The 18,193-nt window shown below is 58.0% G+C and overlaps 6 protein-coding genes across 6 annotated transcripts; 3 read left to right on the top strand and 3 right to left on the bottom strand.

Moving 5' to 3' along the window:
• Positions 1-456: 456 nt before the first annotated feature.
• K437DRAFT_268254 (uncharacterized protein) lies at positions 457-5,659 on the top strand (the record flags this gene model as incomplete). Its single annotated transcript, XM_013387933.1, has 6 exons — positions 457-1,980; positions 2,059-2,752; positions 2,818-5,220; positions 5,290-5,406; positions 5,473-5,529; positions 5,604-5,659. 6 exons carry the CDS (start codon positions 457-459, stop codon positions 5,657-5,659), a joined length of 4,851 nt encoding a protein of 1,616 aa, XP_013243387.1.
• A 291-nt stretch (positions 5,660-5,950) lies between these two features.
• Positions 5,951-7,131, bottom strand: K437DRAFT_256363 (winged helix DNA-binding domain-containing protein). The gene has a single exon (XM_013387932.1). It carries the CDS (start codon positions 6,989-6,991, stop codon positions 6,035-6,037), a length of 957 nt encoding a protein of 318 aa, XP_013243386.1. The 5' UTR covers positions 6,992-7,131; the 3' UTR covers positions 5,951-6,034.
• Positions 7,132-7,296: 165 nt separating this feature from the next.
• Positions 7,297-9,401, top strand: K437DRAFT_268252 (glycosyltransferase family 57 protein; the record flags this gene model as incomplete). The annotated part of the gene is made up of 2 exons (XM_013387931.1): positions 7,297-7,956; positions 8,028-9,401. The coding sequence occupies 2 exons, from the start codon at positions 7,297-7,299 to the stop codon at positions 9,399-9,401; spliced, it is 2,034 nt and encodes a 677-aa protein (XP_013243385.1).
• Positions 9,402-9,504: 103 nt separating this feature from the next.
• On the bottom strand, positions 9,505-11,135 carry K437DRAFT_285185 (glycosyltransferase family 21 protein; the record flags this gene model as incomplete). The annotated part of the gene is made up of 2 exons (XM_013387930.1): positions 9,505-10,688; positions 10,766-11,135. 2 exons carry the CDS (start codon positions 11,133-11,135, stop codon positions 9,607-9,609), a joined length of 1,452 nt encoding a protein of 483 aa, XP_013243384.1. The 3' UTR covers positions 9,505-9,606.
• Positions 11,136-11,599: 464 nt separating this feature from the next.
• On the bottom strand, positions 11,600-13,404 carry K437DRAFT_256358 (arsenical-resistance protein). The gene is made up of 3 exons (XM_013387929.1): positions 13,198-13,404; positions 12,541-13,112; positions 11,600-12,469 (listed from the first exon to the last, which is right to left on the bottom strand). The coding sequence occupies exons 1-3, from the start codon at positions 13,247-13,249 to the stop codon at positions 11,768-11,770; spliced, it is 1,326 nt and encodes a 441-aa protein (XP_013243383.1). The 5' UTR covers positions 13,250-13,404; the 3' UTR covers positions 11,600-11,767.
• Positions 13,405-13,726: 322 nt separating this feature from the next.
• On the top strand, positions 13,727-18,120 carry K437DRAFT_294415 (uncharacterized protein). Its single transcript, XM_013387928.1, has 6 exons — positions 13,727-15,945; positions 16,020-16,059; positions 16,142-16,547; positions 16,643-17,144; positions 17,235-17,318; positions 17,486-18,120. Exons 1-6 carry the CDS (start codon positions 13,992-13,994, stop codon positions 17,980-17,982), a joined length of 3,483 nt encoding a protein of 1,160 aa, XP_013243382.1. The 5' UTR covers positions 13,727-13,991; the 3' UTR covers positions 17,983-18,120.
• Positions 18,121-18,193: the final 73 nt, after the last annotated feature.

Raw genomic sequence — 18,193 nt, 5'->3', positions numbered from 1 at the left:
AAGCAAGCAATTCCTCTACAACACAAAGCTCAGAGAAGACCTTCTGCCGACCATCTCTTTGCTCTACATTGTGACGCAGCAGGTGAGTGCACAGGCTGGATCCAAAGGGTGGGACTAGTGATGTCGCTGACTGCACGTCATGCTAGTTCATGCCCTGCGTCCTGCTTAGCAATTCCAGACGTTTACTTCGCTGACGACTCGCTTTTCAATTCTTTACACTTGGCAGCTTTTACTGAGCGGCATCTTCGCTCCCCTGCATCCGGATTTCCTGCATTATTTGGAACCGACGCGCTATTTGAACCTAATCTCGTCGATCTGCCGTTGAACTTGCCGTCCGAAATCACAACGGAACCAACCGCCTCAAAAGCCTCAGAGCTAAAAGGTGGCGCTCAACGTGCCGCTTCATAGCAGGTTGTTCCTAATTTGCTTTTGCGACTGCCTTTACTGCGTAGTAACATGACGGCAGCTATGGCGCAGTCGTGCTCGGCAGCGGGCGGCGCCGGTGACAGCCTCGCGTCGCGCGATCCTAATTCCCTCTCACCACACAGCATTGCATCGTCGGCGAAAGGGGGAGCAAGCATGTACCGGACCACCTCCTCGCCCCTACCGCTGGATGGCCAGCTTCCGTCCAATTTTATCGACCATCTCGTTCTCATCACTCAGAGCCTCGTCGACAGCGTACCGCCTCCGAGCGTGGCTTCTGCAAACCGCCTGGGGAGCACGGGTGGGAGTGCTGGAGCTGGCGTTTCCTTCGCTACATCATCTGCAGTAGGAGCTGCTGCAGTTGGCACAAGTGTCAGCGCCAGTAGCATTGTCAATGGGAGCGCAACTGCGCTCGCCTCATCATCATCGTCTGTGGCGGCTGCGGCAGGAGGACATGGTATCGGACCCGGAGGATGGCGGATCGAGCAGCTGGCTGAAGTGCTGATTGCTGCTGCGAATACTCAGAGGTACAATGTGCATGACATGCGTCAACAACATCTGCAGCATGTGCAGGTGCCTGCTCTGGAGCATGAACAGCACGCGAACGGATCGTTCCCTGTCACAACGCTATCCTTGCAAGTGCCGGTGACCACGACGCCTGCGGAGCAAGATTCTGTGTCTCAGCCACTCCTCGAAAGCAGCACAGTCTTCTGTGTGGACACACTCAGCCGCCGCAGCGGTAAAGGTGGCATTGCTGCCCCAGCAACACCATGGCAGGAAGGAGAGATAGAGCAGGGCAAAGAATTGTCCTTCTTGAGCGACCTCGGTGATGAGAGAGCAGCAGACAACAACAACTCCGGTCACTGCATCGCGGCAGGACACCTACAGCCCGTCGGACCGAACGAAGGCGTGCTGTCTCTGCCTCTCCCCAAATTCCATTTTGAAGGTGGAGACGAGCGGACACAGGTGATTGAGGCCAACTTGGGAAAACTCGTCGAACGGCTTTGGCGCGCCGAGGATCAGCTTGAGAGCATCGCGTCGGCCGCTGCTGCTGGCCAGAAGCGCAGGAGCGAGTTGGTGCAGCAGCAGCAGCAGCAGCAACACCATCAGCACGAGCAACCACGCGCCGGCAATGGGGATGGCAGCACCTCTGGCGCTTTCTCGATGCTCGATCCTACGATCATGTCCAAGAGCACCGGACTGAGCTCGATCGGCCAGCATGTCGTTGGGGCCGGGGGTGCCGCGCTTTCGTGCAGCACGTGCGGACGCAGCTTCTCCTCCGCATCGTCCATCAAGGACTTCCCGTATCCGCTCTCGCAGGCGCCGCCGCAGTCGTCCGCTTACCCGCTCTCTTACCCGCTTGGCATGTCGCAGGACGGCACACCCGTCCTGCTGGCCGCCACAGGTGGCAGCGGCCAAGGCGGCGCCGACGGAATCAGTTCACCCGAAGCTGCCATGGGCGCGTTCGAGCGCTACTCGGACGAGAGCGGCTTGTCGGCCCAGGAGGAGTTGAGGCTGCTAAAGGCGCAGGTACAAGATATTGCCCGAGTGTGCAAGGTGTGTGCTGCTTGCGCTTGTGCAGAGATGACAATCGAGGTCAGAGCTGACGACGATTTGTTCATGTTGGTCTTACAGGCTGTCGCGTTCGGCGATCTTTCGCAGCACATCACTGTGCCTGTGCAGGGCCATGTGATGGTTGAGCTGAAAGACATCATTAACCAGATGGTAGACACGCTCTCCAACTTTGCTGCCGATGTCACGCGTGTCTCACTCGAGGTAGGCACAGAGGGCAAGCTTGGTGGCCAGGTCGAGGTGACCGGCGTCGAAGGGCGCTGGAAGGAGCTTAAGGACGTTGTCAACAAGCTAGCGATGAACCTCACCAACCAGGTGCGAGGTGTTGCGACGGTCACCAAGGCGGTCGCGCGTGGTGATCTCTCCAAGAAAATTGACGTCGAAGCGGACGGAGAGATCTTGGAGCTAAAGGTGACACTCAACGTCATGGTGGATCAATTACGACACTTTGCCAACGAGGTCACGCGCGTCTCGCGAGAAGTCGGCAGTAAGGGTCAACTCGGCGGGCAAGCGTACGTTCCTGGTGTACAAGGTGTCTGGAAGGAGTTGACGGTCAACGTCAATCGTATGTGCGCCAACCTGACCGAACAGGTGCGCAGCATCGGCGTAGTCACCACTGCCGTCGCGAAAGGCGACCTCACCAAGACAATCGATATTGAGGCGGAAGGCGAGATGGCGCAGCTGAAGGACACGGTCAACTCGATGGTGGGACAACTGCGTGTGTTTGCCTCAGAGGTCGTCCGAATGTCCATGGAGGGTGAGCTTTTCCGTCATGTGTTGCAGGCTTGCAGCTGACGCCCTTTTGGGTTGCGCGATTTGCAGTCGGAACATACGGTAAGCTTGGTGGGCAAGCGCACGTGCCAAACGTAGAGGGGACATGGAAGGACTTGACGGAGAACGTCAATAAGATGGCAGACAATCTCACATCGCAGGTTCGAGAAATTGCACGGGTGACCAAGTGTGTCGCCGAGGGAGTCCTCACGGAGTACATCACCGTCGATGTCAAGGGCGAGATCCTTGACCTCAAGATCACCGTCAACAATATGGTCAAGCAGCTCAATACGCTCTCCGACGAGATCATCCGTGTCTCGGTTGAAGTAGGCACTGAGGGAAGGCTCGGTGGTCAGGCCAATGTCAATGGCGTCAAAGGCCAGTGGCAGGTGCTCACTGAACGAGTCAATATGATGGCCTCGAATCTCACCACGCAGGTACGATCCATCGCCACTGTCACGACCGCTGTCGCTCGTGGAGATCTGAGCAAGACGATCAATGTCGAAGTACGTGGGGAGATCCTCGATCTCAAGCTAACGGTCAACAATATGGTCAAGTTCCTGCGAACATTCTCGACGGAAGTCACGCGTGTCGCCAAGGAAGTCGGAACCGAAGGCAAGCTTGGGGGTCGGGCTACTGTGCTCGGGGTCGGTGGAACATGGAAAGATCTCACCGAGTCCGTTAACACCATGGCTGCCAATCTCACCTTGCAAGTGCGAACGATCGCACACGCAACGACAGCCGTCGCACGCGGTGATCTTTCCCAGAAGGTCACTATCTCTGTCTCTGGAGAGATTCTCGATCTGGTCAACACGATCAACAACATGATCGACCAACTGTCCTTCTTTGCGTCCGAGGTCACGCGCGTCGCCCGAGAAGTAGGAACGGAAGGCAAGCTTGGCGTGCAGGCGCAGAAGAAGGACATCAAGGGGAAGTGGGCGGAGATCACGGACAATGTCAACATTATGGCCAACAACCTCACATCGCAAGTACGCGCCTTTGCGCAGATCACCGCCGCCGCCACCGACGGAGACTTTACGCGCTTCGTCACTGTCGAGGCCTCGGGAGAGATGGACTCGCTCAAGACTAAGATCAACCAGATGGTCTATTCGTTGCGCGACTCGATCCAGAAGAACACAGCCGCGAGGGAAGCTGCCGAGTTGGCGAACAGGTCTAAGTCAGAGTTCCTCGCAAACATGTCGCACGAAATCCGGACGCCCATGAACGGCATTATCGGTATGACCGCGCTGACGCTCGAGACGGAGTTGTCGCGCAGTCAGCGAGAGAACCTTGTCACCGTCTCTACGTTGGCCGGCAACCTGTTGGCCATCATAGATGACATTCTCGATATCTCCAAGATTGAGGCAGGCCGCATGAACGTCGAGGAGATACCTTTCTCGCTGCGGGGAATCGTGTTCAGCGTCCTGAAGACGCTTTCGGTGCGAGCTACACAGAAGAAGCTCAATTTGCTTTACGAAGTTGGGCCCGACTGTCCAGATCCCTTGATTGGCGATGCGCTCAGGCTTAAGCAGATCATCACCAATCTTATCGGTAATGCGGTCAAGTTCACCGAGGCGGGAGGCCGCGTTGCTCTTAAGTGCACACTCGCCAAGGTCATCTCAGACAGGCTTTGCTTACTGGAATTCTGCGCATCCGATTCAGGAATCGGCATCAAGCCTGAGAAGCTCGACTTGATCTTTGATACATTCTGCCAGGCTGACGGATCTACGACGCGCAAGTATGGAGGCACAGGTTTGGGATTGTCCATCTCTCGAAGACTCGTAAATCTCATGGGCGGTGACCTGTGGGTGCGAAGCAACTACGGTCACGGATCGGACTTTTTCTTCACCATGCTGGTCAAGCTTGATGAGATCGGCAAGGAGCAGGTGATCGATAAGATCCGCCCATACTTAGGCCGGAATATCTTCTACTTGGACACCCTGCACGACGAGACTGGCGTGGAAGCCATGCTCGAGGAATTGGGCCTCAAGCCTTTCACCGTTCATAGCATCGAAGAGGCGTCTCAAAAGAAGCGTGGCATGCCGCGGATCGATGCCATCATTACCGACTCCTTATCGGTGGTAGAGGACTTACGAACAGTCGAGCACCTGCGGTACATCCCCATCAATCTCATCACGCCGGACGCTCTCACCCTCAACTTGACTTATTGCTTGGATCACGGCATATCATCTTATATCAATACGCCCACTACGCTGGCCGACCTGCACTATGCTCTGCTGCCATCGCTGGAGAGTTCGGCCGCGGTGCCTTCGGAGGGCAATACGGATGTCATCTACGACATCTTGCTCGCTGAGGACAATGTCGTCAACCAAAAGCTGGCCTGCAAAATTCTGCAGAATCAAGGTCACAAGGTCGACGTTGTCGACAACGGTCAGCTCGCAGTGATGGCTGTCAAGAAAAAGCAGTACGACGTCATCTTGATGGACGTTAGCAGTCAGTATTTGTATCAAACTCGAGGAGATCGACGGGTGCTGACTTTTATCCATTGTGCGCATGATATAGTGCCTGTCATGGGTGGTATCGAGGCCACGATGGCGATTCGAGAGTTTGAAGCATCAATCGGTGGCGAGCGAGTGCCGATCGTTGCCTTGACCGCACATGCCATGTTAGGTGACAAGGGTGAGTGTAAATTCGTTTTCAGATATGGAGGTAACCGTTTGTTCACCTTGGGATTTGTGCACATAGAGAAATGCTTGAAGGCGGGAATGTCTGCATATGTTTCCAAACCCATTCGGAGAGTCGGTACGTACCTTCGGATTGTTTCCAAGGAGCCTATATAAGCCGACTCTAACGCTTGGTACTCCCCCGCCTGCCAGAGTTGATCTCGACGCTTCATTCGCTTCTGGCAAATAAGAAGGCTCCGCGAGTATGAGCGGGCCAAGCCACTGATGGCTAGAACACGCAACAAAGGAAACGGCACCGTATGAAAATGGACATCTTCGAACTGTTTCTATCAGCATCGATCAGCGTTGCTTGAGCCATACCGAGCCCATCAGGCACCATCTACGGACATATTTCTATAATTCCAAGCGCATCATCTCGAACGAATCTTGGTCGTGTACTATCGCATCCTGACTATTATATAGTAGTTGTCTCAACTCCTGGTGGGCAAGGATACGCTCTTGAACCTTCATCAAACATCTGCGAGAACTGTTCAAAGCAACATTCAGACCTTAATGGTACAGTTCAAGTATGATACATGACATTTATCGAATGCTCCCACACGTAATGACTGTTCGCCAATCTGTCACATCTGTGACTCGGCAAGAAAGGACGAGAGCGAACAGTCATCCTGGACCTTGCTTCCTGTAGACCAGATGCCCTCTGCGACTCCAAGCGAGTAGTATCGTACCGGATAAGTGCCTTCGTCCACCCAAAGCATGCCAGACTTGGAGGACATGTCTTGCAGAGCCGCAATCGCCCTTTCTTCTGTCCATGCTGACTTGCCCCCTGCCCCGAGACCAGGGGCCACTAGCGTCGAGTTGGGGGGCATAAGCGAGTCCAACGTGATGTACGGGATGCCTTGTACATCGCGCAAAGCGCGAGAATTGGTGGCGGAGAGAATGGCGAGGATGACTGTGGAATCGGTGTCGAGCTCCTTTGGCACCGACCGAACAAAGCGCTTGGCTCCTATGGTGACCACCTCATAGCCGGCGCCGAGAGGCTGCAATGTTTTGACGGATCGGATGACGTCTTCTTCGGAAATGAGGGCCTCTTTGGAGCTTTCATCTGTACTGCGCACCGTCACGCTCTTGCCGGTTCGCAGCAGGGTGACACGGTTGATCATATCTTGCATCTCGATAAGGCCGCCGTTCAGATGACGTGTGCTGATGCATACGTCAACAACTTGGATACCGAGCTCATACTGCCAGTCACCAAGCCCAAGTAGATTGTTCCAGAGGCCGGCCATCTTGCCTGCCGCACCGCCCCTGCTGCTGGCACCGCTTGCAGAGGACGGAGCTCCGGCGAGCGGGTCGACCCCAATCGAAACACACATCTTCTGGAACGCATGGCGAAAGGCGGGATCACGTCTGATGTCATTTCGATGACTGGATGCGAAGCTTCGCAAGGCATTGGCAAAAGTGTCGAGCTGGGACCGCAACTCTGTCAGCTGTAAATTGGTCAAGCTGTCTCCGAGCAAGGAGTACTGGGCAGATGAATAGGCAGAGCGGTCGAGCGCTGCAATGCCCGGTCCTCGTCGCATTGTGAAGGCCGGATATGCTTGATTGCCTCGTGTTCAGCTCACGACATGCCGCTAGACTAACGGTCGACGGCAATGACGTATGTAAGGTCGAATGAATTGGCTCTTCAGCGTCGTTTTGATGGCTAGCTACATCACAAACCCGCCTCGCGTACGATCGCGAAGAGGAATCACGCGCGTCATCAAGACATTAAGCCAACACTTTTGTGCTCCACCTCTCTCCATTCCAAACACCTCAATGCCCGCACATAGAGAGTTCGTCCATTCACATGTGCGGCAGCTGAGTTCTGTCAGCAGTACTGGCCACCATGACATCGATCAACGGTGCGACTGATAGAGTCGTGCTGCTGCAAGGCTCTCGACTAGGCGCAAGAGACGTGTCGTACTCGGGGGGTAGCACTATCAGCAAGGCCCAACCATCGCGACCATGGCTAGATCCGACAGACAGGGTGCTACTAACACTCAGCACCCTCGTGAAAGCCCTTGTCGGCACGAACAGCTACCTCAGCACGGACTTCGAAGTGCATCGCAACTGGCTTGCTATCACGCGCACGCTACCTGTGTGCGAGTGGTACTTTGATGCGTCGTCTCCCAATGCCACGCTGGACTATCCTCCATTCTTCGCGTGGCTGAGCTGGTTCTTGGCGCTTCCAGCGCTGCTCTTCGACCCGTTGATAGTCTCCTTACACGACGGGATAGGGCACTCGGCGGGACTTGCAAAAGGGTACATGAGAGCGACGGTTGTGGTAACCGAACTCGTCTATGCCGCGAGTTTGCTAGCGCTCAGCCGTCCAAGCCGTGCCGATGTAGCCACCGGAGCAGCGCCATTAGAGGACGAGAGCAGAAAGAGACTGATGGCAGCGAGCCTCCTTCTTCATCCGGGGCTCATTATCATCGATCACATCCATTTCCAGTACAATGGTTTCCTTTTCGGGATCCTGTTCTGGTCCATGTGGGCTGCGCAAGAGGTGAGAGGAGCGGTTTCTGGCTTCTGCACCGGATGCTAACATAACATAATTGCAATACCATCGCAAACCAGAATAAGCCGTTGCTGTGCGCGCTCTTATTCTCAAGCCTGCTCAATTTCAAACACATATACATGTATGTGGCGCCGGCGTACTTCGTCTATTTGCTACGATCGTACGTCTACCCGCCAGGCTCAACCTTACGTACAATGCCAGCTGCGATCGAGCGTCTCGTCACTCTCGGTGCATTCACCCTCGCACCCTTTGCGGTCAGCCTTCTGCCGCTCATGGTGTCTGGCTTCAAGCACGAAGCGGGATCTTTCGGGGTGGTCGCGCAGATGCTCTCGCGCATGTTCCCGTTCAGTCGAGGCCTGAACCATGCATACTGGGCACCGAACTTTTGGGCATTGTACACGGCCGTAGACAGGGTGTTGCTGCTGGTCGTTCGGCGTCAGCGCTCGCTCATCCGATTCCTGCCAATTGGTTTGCAGCAAAATTTCGCAAAAGCCTCATCGACTGGCTTCGCCTCGGCATCCAGAGGCCTGGTGGGCAACACAGATTTCACTCTGCTGCCCAATGTCGCGCCTCGCACCTGCTTCCTCGTTACGACGCTTGTCATGACAGCGTACATGACAAAGCTCTGGCGAGCACCGACGTACAAGTCTTTCATCTCGTGCATCACACTCTGCGGATTCGCATCGTTCCTTTTTGGATGGCACGTCCACGAGAAGGCGATCCTTATGATCTTGCTCCCGCTCACCTACCTCGCCGTCGACGATTATGATCACTATCGCGTATTTGTTCTGCTCAGCGTTGCGGGCTGCTTCTCGCTCTTTCCATTGCTTTTTCAACCGGCTGAGACGCCCATTAAAGTCACCTACACTGCGCTCTGGCTCGTCATCGTGCTCGGCGCTCTATCGAGGAAGGTCTTCAGACCGATCCCATCAAATCTCGGATTCGTGCTGCACGCCCTCGAAACCGCCTATCTAGCTTGCTTCCCTCTCGTGCTCTTTTACACAGCCATCATCCATCCACTTTTGATGCCGCTTGCCTCAGTAGCCAATACCGCGACCCCAGCGTCCGGAATGCTCACGAGTAGCGCGATATCCATCGTCACGCCAGCCGTGCAGTTGACGTCGAACGGCGGCGCCGGCTGGGATGTGCCGGGAGACGTATTCGCAGCAGCCTCAGCACAGCTTGGCGACGTCATTACCTCGTCTGCAAATGCTGTCGCACCTGCAGCAGCCGCTCTCGGGATTGCTATGGGCGCACACTCAACAGCGGCAGCGGCGCCGCCGGCACCAGCGCTCGAGTTTTTGCCACTCATGCTTACAAGCGTATATTGCGCCGTCGGCGTCGTCTGGACGTGGGTCAAGCTCTCTGTGCTCTATTTGCAAAAAGACTTCGGCGAGCGCATGCCGCAAGCCGCCAAAGTAAAACGAGGGTGAAGCGATTGTATTTAGACGCTGCTACCCGATGCGTCAAACCCCAGCCGATCATCATCAATATGTCATCGATCGTCTAGGAAGGGGTCGCGCTCCGAGACACCTCGCCATCGTGGTCGCACACGGAGCTCTGCGGCTCTGCCCGAAGAGAGGATCCTGTATTGCTGGCCTCGCCAATTGACTGCGGCCCATGAAGAGGTGGTAAGCGTCATGTTGACTCCATGCAAGGAGGCAAACACTTTGGCTTACCTGTCGATCCTAATATGGCCCACAGCCAGATGGGCAGGGCTAAGAGCTCACGCAGGACCCATGCGGCGGTGAATAGGAGCTGCTCATCCTTTGGCAGCGGATTGCCTCCCGACAGCGCGAATAGGACGCCGCGGTCGACGAGGTGCCAGAGGCTGAAATGGGACGCGAGGAACACGAGGGTACACCCTCTGCTGATCCACGCAGAGTAGCCTCCCCTTTCTATTTCTATAGTTAATAGCGATGGAAGCGCGAAATAACGAAAAGCATACAGGCCCAGCATGCCGGCGATGATGCTCTCCGTGAATGGCTCGGCGTACGTGGCAGCAGCGACCATGTGTTTGCGGACGCGTATCCAGCGCATGCGGCGCTCGGCGTACGCCTGCAACGTCGCGATGTCGCCGACAGTGGTGTGCGCAACGTCGCCCTGCGCGATGGCGTGCGCGAGGTGCAGCGGCGCGCGCCAGAGCGAGAGCGCGAGCATGTTGTCCTCGGCGAGGTATATGCCAAAGCGCGCAAGCGGGCGCGCAGTGGTCTTGATGACGGATGTAACCCCATCGTGCTGCGTAGGATGTGTCGCCTTCGGGCGCGGGGCGCTGAACGCGCGGCTGCCGATGGCGCCAGCTTCGCCGCGGCTGCCAGACGCGTCGACGCCAAAGAAGTCATCGGGCACCTGGCCCAGGTCGGATTTGCGGTAAATGTTGCTCTTACCCATGACGCAGCTGTCGATGGCGAGTGCGTTGATGGCGAGGTACATCTTAGCGTGCGTGGTGGAGAGGAAGACGCGCTCGATCTGGCTCCCCCACGCGCTCATCGCGTTCACACCCAGCGGGACGTGATGAACGAGGCCGATGCGCGCGCCATGCGGTCGCCGACGGAGGAAACGCGGCGGCGGGGGAAGCAGGAAGGTCTGCACAGCTCGGCCTGCTGCGCCTGGCGGCAGCCAGACTTGACTGTCGAGCACCCAGATGAGGTCAAAGGTAGCCTGCGCAAACGGCCGCACCAGATTGTTGATCTTCGGATTCACTCCTGCGTCTTCGTCGCCTGGGAGGCATTGTACGGTGTATCTACGGTCAGTCCGTCGCGCTTCCCTGTCTTTGCGGAAGCACGCATGATCTTACCAACAATAATCCCGCTCTTGACGCCCGGATACCGTTCCTTGACCTCCCTAGCGACTCGGAGCGCCTGATCGCTCTCGTGCTTGACGCTCATGAGGATCTCGAGCTTGTCCTTGGGATATTGCAGCTCGAATGCTGAGCAGAGATTCGCGAAGAGGTTGTAGTCCAGCCCTGAGAGAGGGCGTATGATCGTCAAGCCGGGCACCTCGGGATCTGGCGAGCCTTCGTGCGCATGTGACAAGGGTGAAGGGGGCACCGGCGGCATGTAGTACGTCCACGCAATGGAGAGGCCGAGCAGGCATATGGACCAGATGGTCGCGTACCATGCCAGGCATGCCCATGCCAACAGATGTGCTAGAAAAGCGGTCGTCATGGTGAAAAGAGTTGATCGCGCTGCCCTCAGGCGCCCCTCCTCTCGTCCTTGCAGGATAATCGCACCTTGTCGTCGCTGTACAGAAGCGCGGTGCGACTTGGCGTGCGCTGCTGCGCGGGCGTGGATCGTCGCGCCGACGCTTTGCAACCGGAGGAGCAGCTGGCTGCTGGTGTCAAGCGTGCGAGAGCGTATGGTGCTGCGCTTCTTTCGGAAGGGCCGGCGGTGTTGAAGAACCAGCCCTAATTTGTGGACGTGTTGGTGCTCTGAGCTGAGAGTCTAGTGTTGATCAGAAGATGCGGACGTTGATTAGATCCAGGCACTTTCTACACTTACGACCTCCTACTCTTAGCCACACCTCTGGATCAAAGAAAGAAAAAAGCGAGCTTGGAGATGTTTCTCGAAAGCCTATTCGCGTGTGCAATGCCAAACCCCAAAGCAGTCCCTTCATTGGACAGTGTATTCCTGTACCATTCATACGTCTACTGCAATACTGCATGCGATGAGGACCGATGACGATATTGCTACAGAACGTGCCCCAGTTGGCGTAATAAATACTCCGGATCCATTCATTATGTACGAATACGGCTGGCTGCCTTGCTCGCAGCCGTATCATGATGTTAGTGCATTGCTTGCTACTGCTTCTCGCCATCCACAATCGCGAAAGCGCTCGATTTCGCAGGATCGCCAGGGCGCTCCTCATCTGAGCTGCATTCCTTCTCTGCGTTCTCCGCCGCCGTCTTCTCAACGTTTCCCTGCTGGTTCATTGTGCTGCATCGAGGTACAGCGCCGCCGCCGTCGCCCCAGTTGAGCCTGGCGCGGAAGAAAAGCGAGAGCCAGGTGAGGAGGAGCAGGACGGGGATCTCAACGAGCGGACCGACGGTCGCGGCGAGCGCTTGGTCCGAGTCGGCACCGTAGATGGCAACGGCGACGGCGATGGCCAGCTCAAAGTTGTTTGACGCGGCGGTGAAGGATTGCAGGACGGCGGCCTGGTAGTCCCATGTGACGCACGCTGGCGCCGGAAGCGATGCGAATGCCCTTCCTGTGCCCTTGTTTCTGCTAGCGCGCCTGTTGAGCGCGTAGATGAAGGCGAATGTCGCGCTCCACATAATGGAAAAGTACAGCACGAGGGGCACGATGGTACGAAAGCTGGGGCCGAGGTTGCGGAGGATGTGCTTGGACTGGGAAGCAAAGATGATGAGGATGGTGTAGAGCAGACCTACGAGGCTGAGAATGCCAAAGTACGGCAGAAAGTGTGTGTCAAAGCGCCGTGTGCCGAGCAGGCGCTGCATGCTGAAGCGCGTCAGAACGCCGGCGGACAGTGGGATTCCAAGGTACTAGAGAGAGGGAGAGGAAGGGAGGTGTTAGCGTATTGCACTCGAAATGTGGAAGCAGGGTGAGGGCGCACGATGAGAACTGCGATCGCCGTCTTGCTATACTCGAGGTGGACGTGCTCCTGGGCGTTTGAGATGACGTCGATGAAGAGCACGGCCATGGGCGCATAGAGAACTATCTGCAGGGCCGAGTTGACGATGACGAGGATCGCGCACATGTCCGGCTCGCCCTTGGCGATGTTCGTCCAGACCATGACCATGGCGATGCAGCGGGCGAGGCCGACAAGGACGATGCCGGTGCGGTACGTGGGGAGGTCCGGGAGGGTCGCCTCTGCGAGGGCGAGCATGAGCAGCGGCGCGATGAGCCAGTTGAGCAGGAGCGACAGCGTGATTTGCGCCCATAGGTTGGCGGAGCGCAGCAGCTGGGGGAATCGCTCGTAATGGACCTTGGTCAGGATCGGCCACATCATGACGAGCAGGCCGACAACGAGCGGCGCTGAGACGCCCTGCAGTGTGCCTGCGCCGGTGCCAGCGAGACGCTCGCGGGCCTGCGGCGCGAACTCGCCAATCAGCACGCCGAGGACCATGGCGATGAGGATGAAGAGGGACAGAAGGCGGTCGAGCCAGCTCAAGCTACCCCAGACGCCTGCCGAAAGAGAGAGAAGGATCAGAGTGCACTTCAGCGTGCGCCGCTCCGACTCTGGAGAGGGGCTTTACGCTGCCGCACGTACCAAGGGCAATCTGCGCATTGCTCCTCCTCGGCTGCGCATGGGTGGCGGGCATGGTGGCGGTGGTGGGAGGTTAAGACGGACGAGGGAGCTATAGAGGCTTGCAAAAGGGGCCTGACGAGTTATGCGTCAGGTACTAGCACGTCCAACAGCAATATACGCATGCTTGCACGCTGGCCATCGCGACGGAGAAGTACAAGCTGGTCGAGGGGCGCAGGCTGTGGGGATTCGTGTGCCGCTCGCTGTGGTGAATGTATTCATCATACAAGCCATTTGATCGCCGAGATCCCGCTCACCTAATGGCACGATTCGACCCGACTACTGCCGAGTCCCGAGTCCCGGGTCCCGTGTTTGCTATTTCTTTCAACTGCCCTGCGCCGCCGCGCAGGGCATTCTTTCTTTTATTTTTGGTGCAGCTGACTGGAAATTTTTGCGCGCAACGAGAGAGAGAAAACAATCAATCACAATGGGGTTGGTATATATGTATATGTGGTTCGGTTGATGGGGGGAATCCCTCCATCCATACGCAGGACCTCGTCGTCGCTCACCCTGTAGCCCGTCTCGTCTGGACACTTTCAGAGACACAACACGACAGCGTCATCTACGCCTACGCACTGGGGAAAATTGGAAAATCGAAGAACAGCAGCGCAACATCTGTCTCTACCCTCCTGCCTGTTCCCCCTCTCTCCCTTTGCATCTTCCAGGCAGCCCTCGCCTCGAACGAGGAGGCCCTCCTCCCGAACCTCATCCGAGACATCCCACGGACCTCTCTCCAACACGACCCACAGACGGAGAGGATGCCATCCGCACTCAAGATCACCGGCAGTAAATCGGCCAGCGCCGCCGCCGCCGCCCCTAATGGCCTTCCCGGTAAGCCCCAGCCCGCTGGCGCGGCCGCCGCCGATCCGCGTGCCGGCGCCGCAGCTGCGGGCGACGCGTCGAGCGCTGCGCTGCAGCTTGCCGCTCCCGATGTGCAGCCGCTGCTGCACACACTGTACACTGCGCCGTCGCGCGAAGAGTGCACGGACGCCGCTGCGGCACTCGCCGCGCACGTCGCCACACACCCCGGCGGCATGCGCCTGCTCGCCACGCACGGCATCCTTGCGTCGCTGCTCTCCGCCGCGGCAAACAAGAAGAATGTGTACGAGCGCGAGGCTGCCGCACTCGCCATCGAGGCGCTCGCGCAGCAGCAGCTCAAGCAAGGCGGCGCCGACCCGTGGCTGCTGCCGCAGCAGCTGCCCGCCATGCTCGACCTGCATGCCGACAAGGCTGACGCTGTCGTCCGCCCTGCCGCCGAGCAGGCCGCCGCGGCCCTCCTCGCACTTGCCCCACCCGAGGCTGCGCTAGACGTTCTCGAGCTGCTGTGCGCGACGCTGCGCGATGGCGCCGCCAAGTGGCAGGCTAAGGTCGGTGCATTGAAGCTCATCGCACGCCTCAGCGCCGCACGCGCCGAGCAGGTCGGCGATGCGCTCGAGGACCTTATCCCCGTCCTCACCAATGCTATGCACGAGACCAAGGCCGAGATCAGCAAGCAGGCCGTCAAGGCGGCCAATAAGGTCTGCTCCAACACGCTCGAGAACGCCGACCTGCGCCCCTTCATCCCGGACCTCGTCGGCTGCATGGCCCGCCCGGACACGGTTCCCGAGTGCATCAAGAAGCTCTCATCTTGCACCTTTGTTGCCGAGGTCACCGGCCCCGCGCTTGCCGTCATGGTTCCCCTGTTGTCGCGCGCACTTAACGAGCGCAATCAGAGTGTGCAGCGCTCAACCGTCATCGTCGTCGAGAACCTCTGCAAGCTCGTCCGCGACCCCAGTGAGGCCAGCAAGTTCCTCCCCGCCCTTACACCAGGCGTCCAGCGCATTGAGGAGGGTGCCAGTTTCCCCGAGGTGCGCGAGCACGCACGCAGCGCTCTCAACACGCTTAACGCCGCCACCAAGGACCTTGCGGCGCGCCCCGCGGCGGCGCGCGACGCGACATCGACGATGGACCAGATGAGCGAGGAGCATGCGCGCACTGCGGCACTTGACAGCCTCTGCAAGCATATTCAGGCCCAGCTCGCCTCTTCCACGGACGCAGATGCTGGCGCCGACATCAGGAAGGACGAGTGGGCCATGACGGGCCTACGGTATGTCTCGCGCATCATTCCGCGTCTGGCTGAGAAGCGCATCGTGCACGCCAGCGCATGGAACGAGTCATACGTCCTTCCGTACCTGCGGCGCGTCTTGCCGTCGGCGCAGGCAGCGCAGGCAGCAACAGACGCGCTGCGGCGCGAGTACGTCGAGCGCGACACGGCGCGCTTTGGCAGCGCGCAGGCCGACGATGAGGAGGAGGAGATCGTGGGCGAGTGTCTGTGCGATATCCAGTTCTCGCTCGCGTACGGTGGCCTGCTTCTGCTTAACCACACGCGCCTACGCCTCCACCGCGGCCACCGCTACGGCATCCTCGGTCAGAACGGCTCGGGTAAGAGCACGCTGCTCAAGGCCATGCGCGATGGCAAGGTCGAGGGATACCCGTCGCAGGACGTCGTGCGCACCGTCATGGTCGAGCACTCACTCCAAGGCGAGGACGGGTCGCAGGCGATCCTCGACTTTGTCGCGCGCGGCAAGGGCATGGAGAGCAAGCAACGCGAGCAGATCGCTGCCGCACTCAGGGAAGTCGGCTTCGACGACGAGCGCCAGACGGACCCCGTCGGTAGTTTGTCAGGCGGTTGGAAGATGAAACTCGAGCTCGCTAGGGCCATGCTGATCGGAGGTGCGTGCCCGAGTTTTTTTTCTCGCAATGCTTGTAGACCCTGCTGACATGACCTGACTTCTTGTGCGGGACAGCTGACATTCTCCTGCTCGACGAGCCGACGAACCACTTGGAGTGAGTGTAATTTCTTCGCATTTTTTTGTGATCCAAGGAACACACACGCTGACCCGCATTTCTGTTCATCCTCCCCGTGCAGCGTCCAATCCGTCGCTTGGCTGCAACAGTACCTCGTCTCGCACAACGACATCACCGTCCTGACCGTCTCGCACGACCCTGGCTTCCTTGACGCCGTTTGCACAGACATGATGCACTACAACAAAAAGAAGATCAACTACTATAAGGGCAATCTCAGCGCGTTCGTCGCCAAGAACCCGGACGCGGAGACAATGTACTCGCTCGAAGCAAAGGGCGAGGTGAGCTTCAAGTTCCCCGAGCCCGGCCACCTGATGGGCGTCAGGAGCAACACACGCACCATCCTAAAAATGTCCAACGTCACCTTCACCTACCCCGGCATGAAGAAGCCGAGCCTGATGGATGCGTCGATGGGCGTCACGCTCTCCAGTCGTATCGGCGTTAAGGGGCGCAACGGACAGGGCAAGACGGTGAGGCGCAAACGAGCGGCGCTCCGCCGAGATCCTTGTGCTGAATGAAGACACTGACACGCGCTCGCTTTCCATTCCACCCCGCTCGCTCGTAGACCATGATCAAGTGTCTGACTGGCGAAACCATCCCACAGGAAGGTAAAGTGGAGAAGCACCCCGCGCTGCGAATTGCCATGATGGCACAGCACGCGTTCCACCACCTCGAGCAGCATCTCGAAAAGACACCCGTGCAATATATCGCCTGGCGTTACGCGACCGGCCACGATCGTGAGATCGATGAAAAGGCGACGCGCAAGCTGACTGACGCAGAGGAGCAGCAGATGCAGGTCCCTATCACCAGTACGACGGGCGAGAAGCGCCGGATTGAGTACATCGTCGGGAGATCGAAGCTCAAGAAGAGCTTCCAGTATGAGATCAAGTGGCTAGGCTTGCAGCACAAGCACAACACTTGGATCGCGCGTGAGCGTCTCCTTGAGCTCGGCTTCTCCAAGATGCTGCAGGCGTTCGATGACTTTGAGAGCTCACGCGAGGGCGCAGGCTCCAAGGAGCTCAGTCACAAGGATATCCGAAAGGCGCTCGAAAACGTCGGGCTGAACGGTAAGCTGTGCAGTGGCTAGCCGAAGAAAGTGGGGAAAGTAGCGAGGTGTGCTGACGTTCGGGGATGGCCCTGGCCTTGTTCTATCACAGGCGAAATCGCAGAACATCACGAGATGGGCGGTCTTTCGGGTGGTCAGAAGGTCAAGGTTGTGCTGGCAGCTGCACTTTGGAACAGTGAGTCGCCGCTGCCGCCCGGAAAAAATAGCTTGTGACATAAGGATGTCGTGCGCTAATCTGGTGCCCCTTTTGCACTCCATCTCATTGTTTGCAGACCCACAAGTGCGTTACCTGTCTGCCCTGAATTTCGCTCTGAATGGTTCGCTGAAATGAAAACACCTTTGTCTCACAGGTGCTCATCCTTGACGAGCCGTCGAACTTCTTGGACCGCGACACGCTCGCCGGTCTTGCGACTGCCATCCGCGAGTGGGGCGGTGCGATCGTGATGATCTCGCATAACGAAGAGCTGATGGAGAACGTGTGCAACGAGTTCATCGAGGTCGAAGCGGGCCGTATCATTAGCAAGACCAAGAAGGGCGTCGCGCTTGAGCAAGGCGACGACGGCGCATCCACGCCAGGCGTCGGCACGCCGCTCCCCGGGAGCACGGCGACGAGCCGCTTGAACAGCAAGGCCGGTACGCCAATTTCTTCGGCGGCTGCTACGCCTGTGGGGAGCGACGCGGAGAAGGACGACGATATGAGCAAGCTGAAGGGCGCGCCGAAGAAGAAGAAGAAGATGACGCGGAACGAGAAGAAGGCGCAGGAGGAGCGCAGGCGCTTGCGCCTCAGCAAGTGGCTCACGTACGGCGGCGAGCGCGAGCCTGACACGGACGATGACTAGAGCCACCGCCGCTGGCGGCGAGAGGGCAGGACCGCTCGGATTGTACGTTGATAGACGCTCCGCGACATATTGCATATACATCCCATAGACTGCGCACGCCATGTACATTACCCAAAAAAGTTTACGACTCGAGGGATGCTCTACTACCAGCAGAGATTGACCTTGTCGAAAGGTGCCTTAGACGGAGCCTGTGAGACCGCGCTGCGCGAGA

The sequence above is a fragment of the Tilletiaria anomala genome (genome assembly GCF_000711695.1).
Source record: "Tilletiaria anomala UBC 951 chromosome Unknown K437scaffold_38, whole genome shotgun sequence".
Lineage (NCBI taxonomy): Eukaryota > Fungi > Basidiomycota > Exobasidiomycetes > Georgefischeriales > Tilletiariaceae > Tilletiaria > Tilletiaria anomala.
The sequence above is the reverse complement of the archived record's forward strand: the minus strand, read 5'-3'. Positions and strand labels throughout refer to the sequence as shown.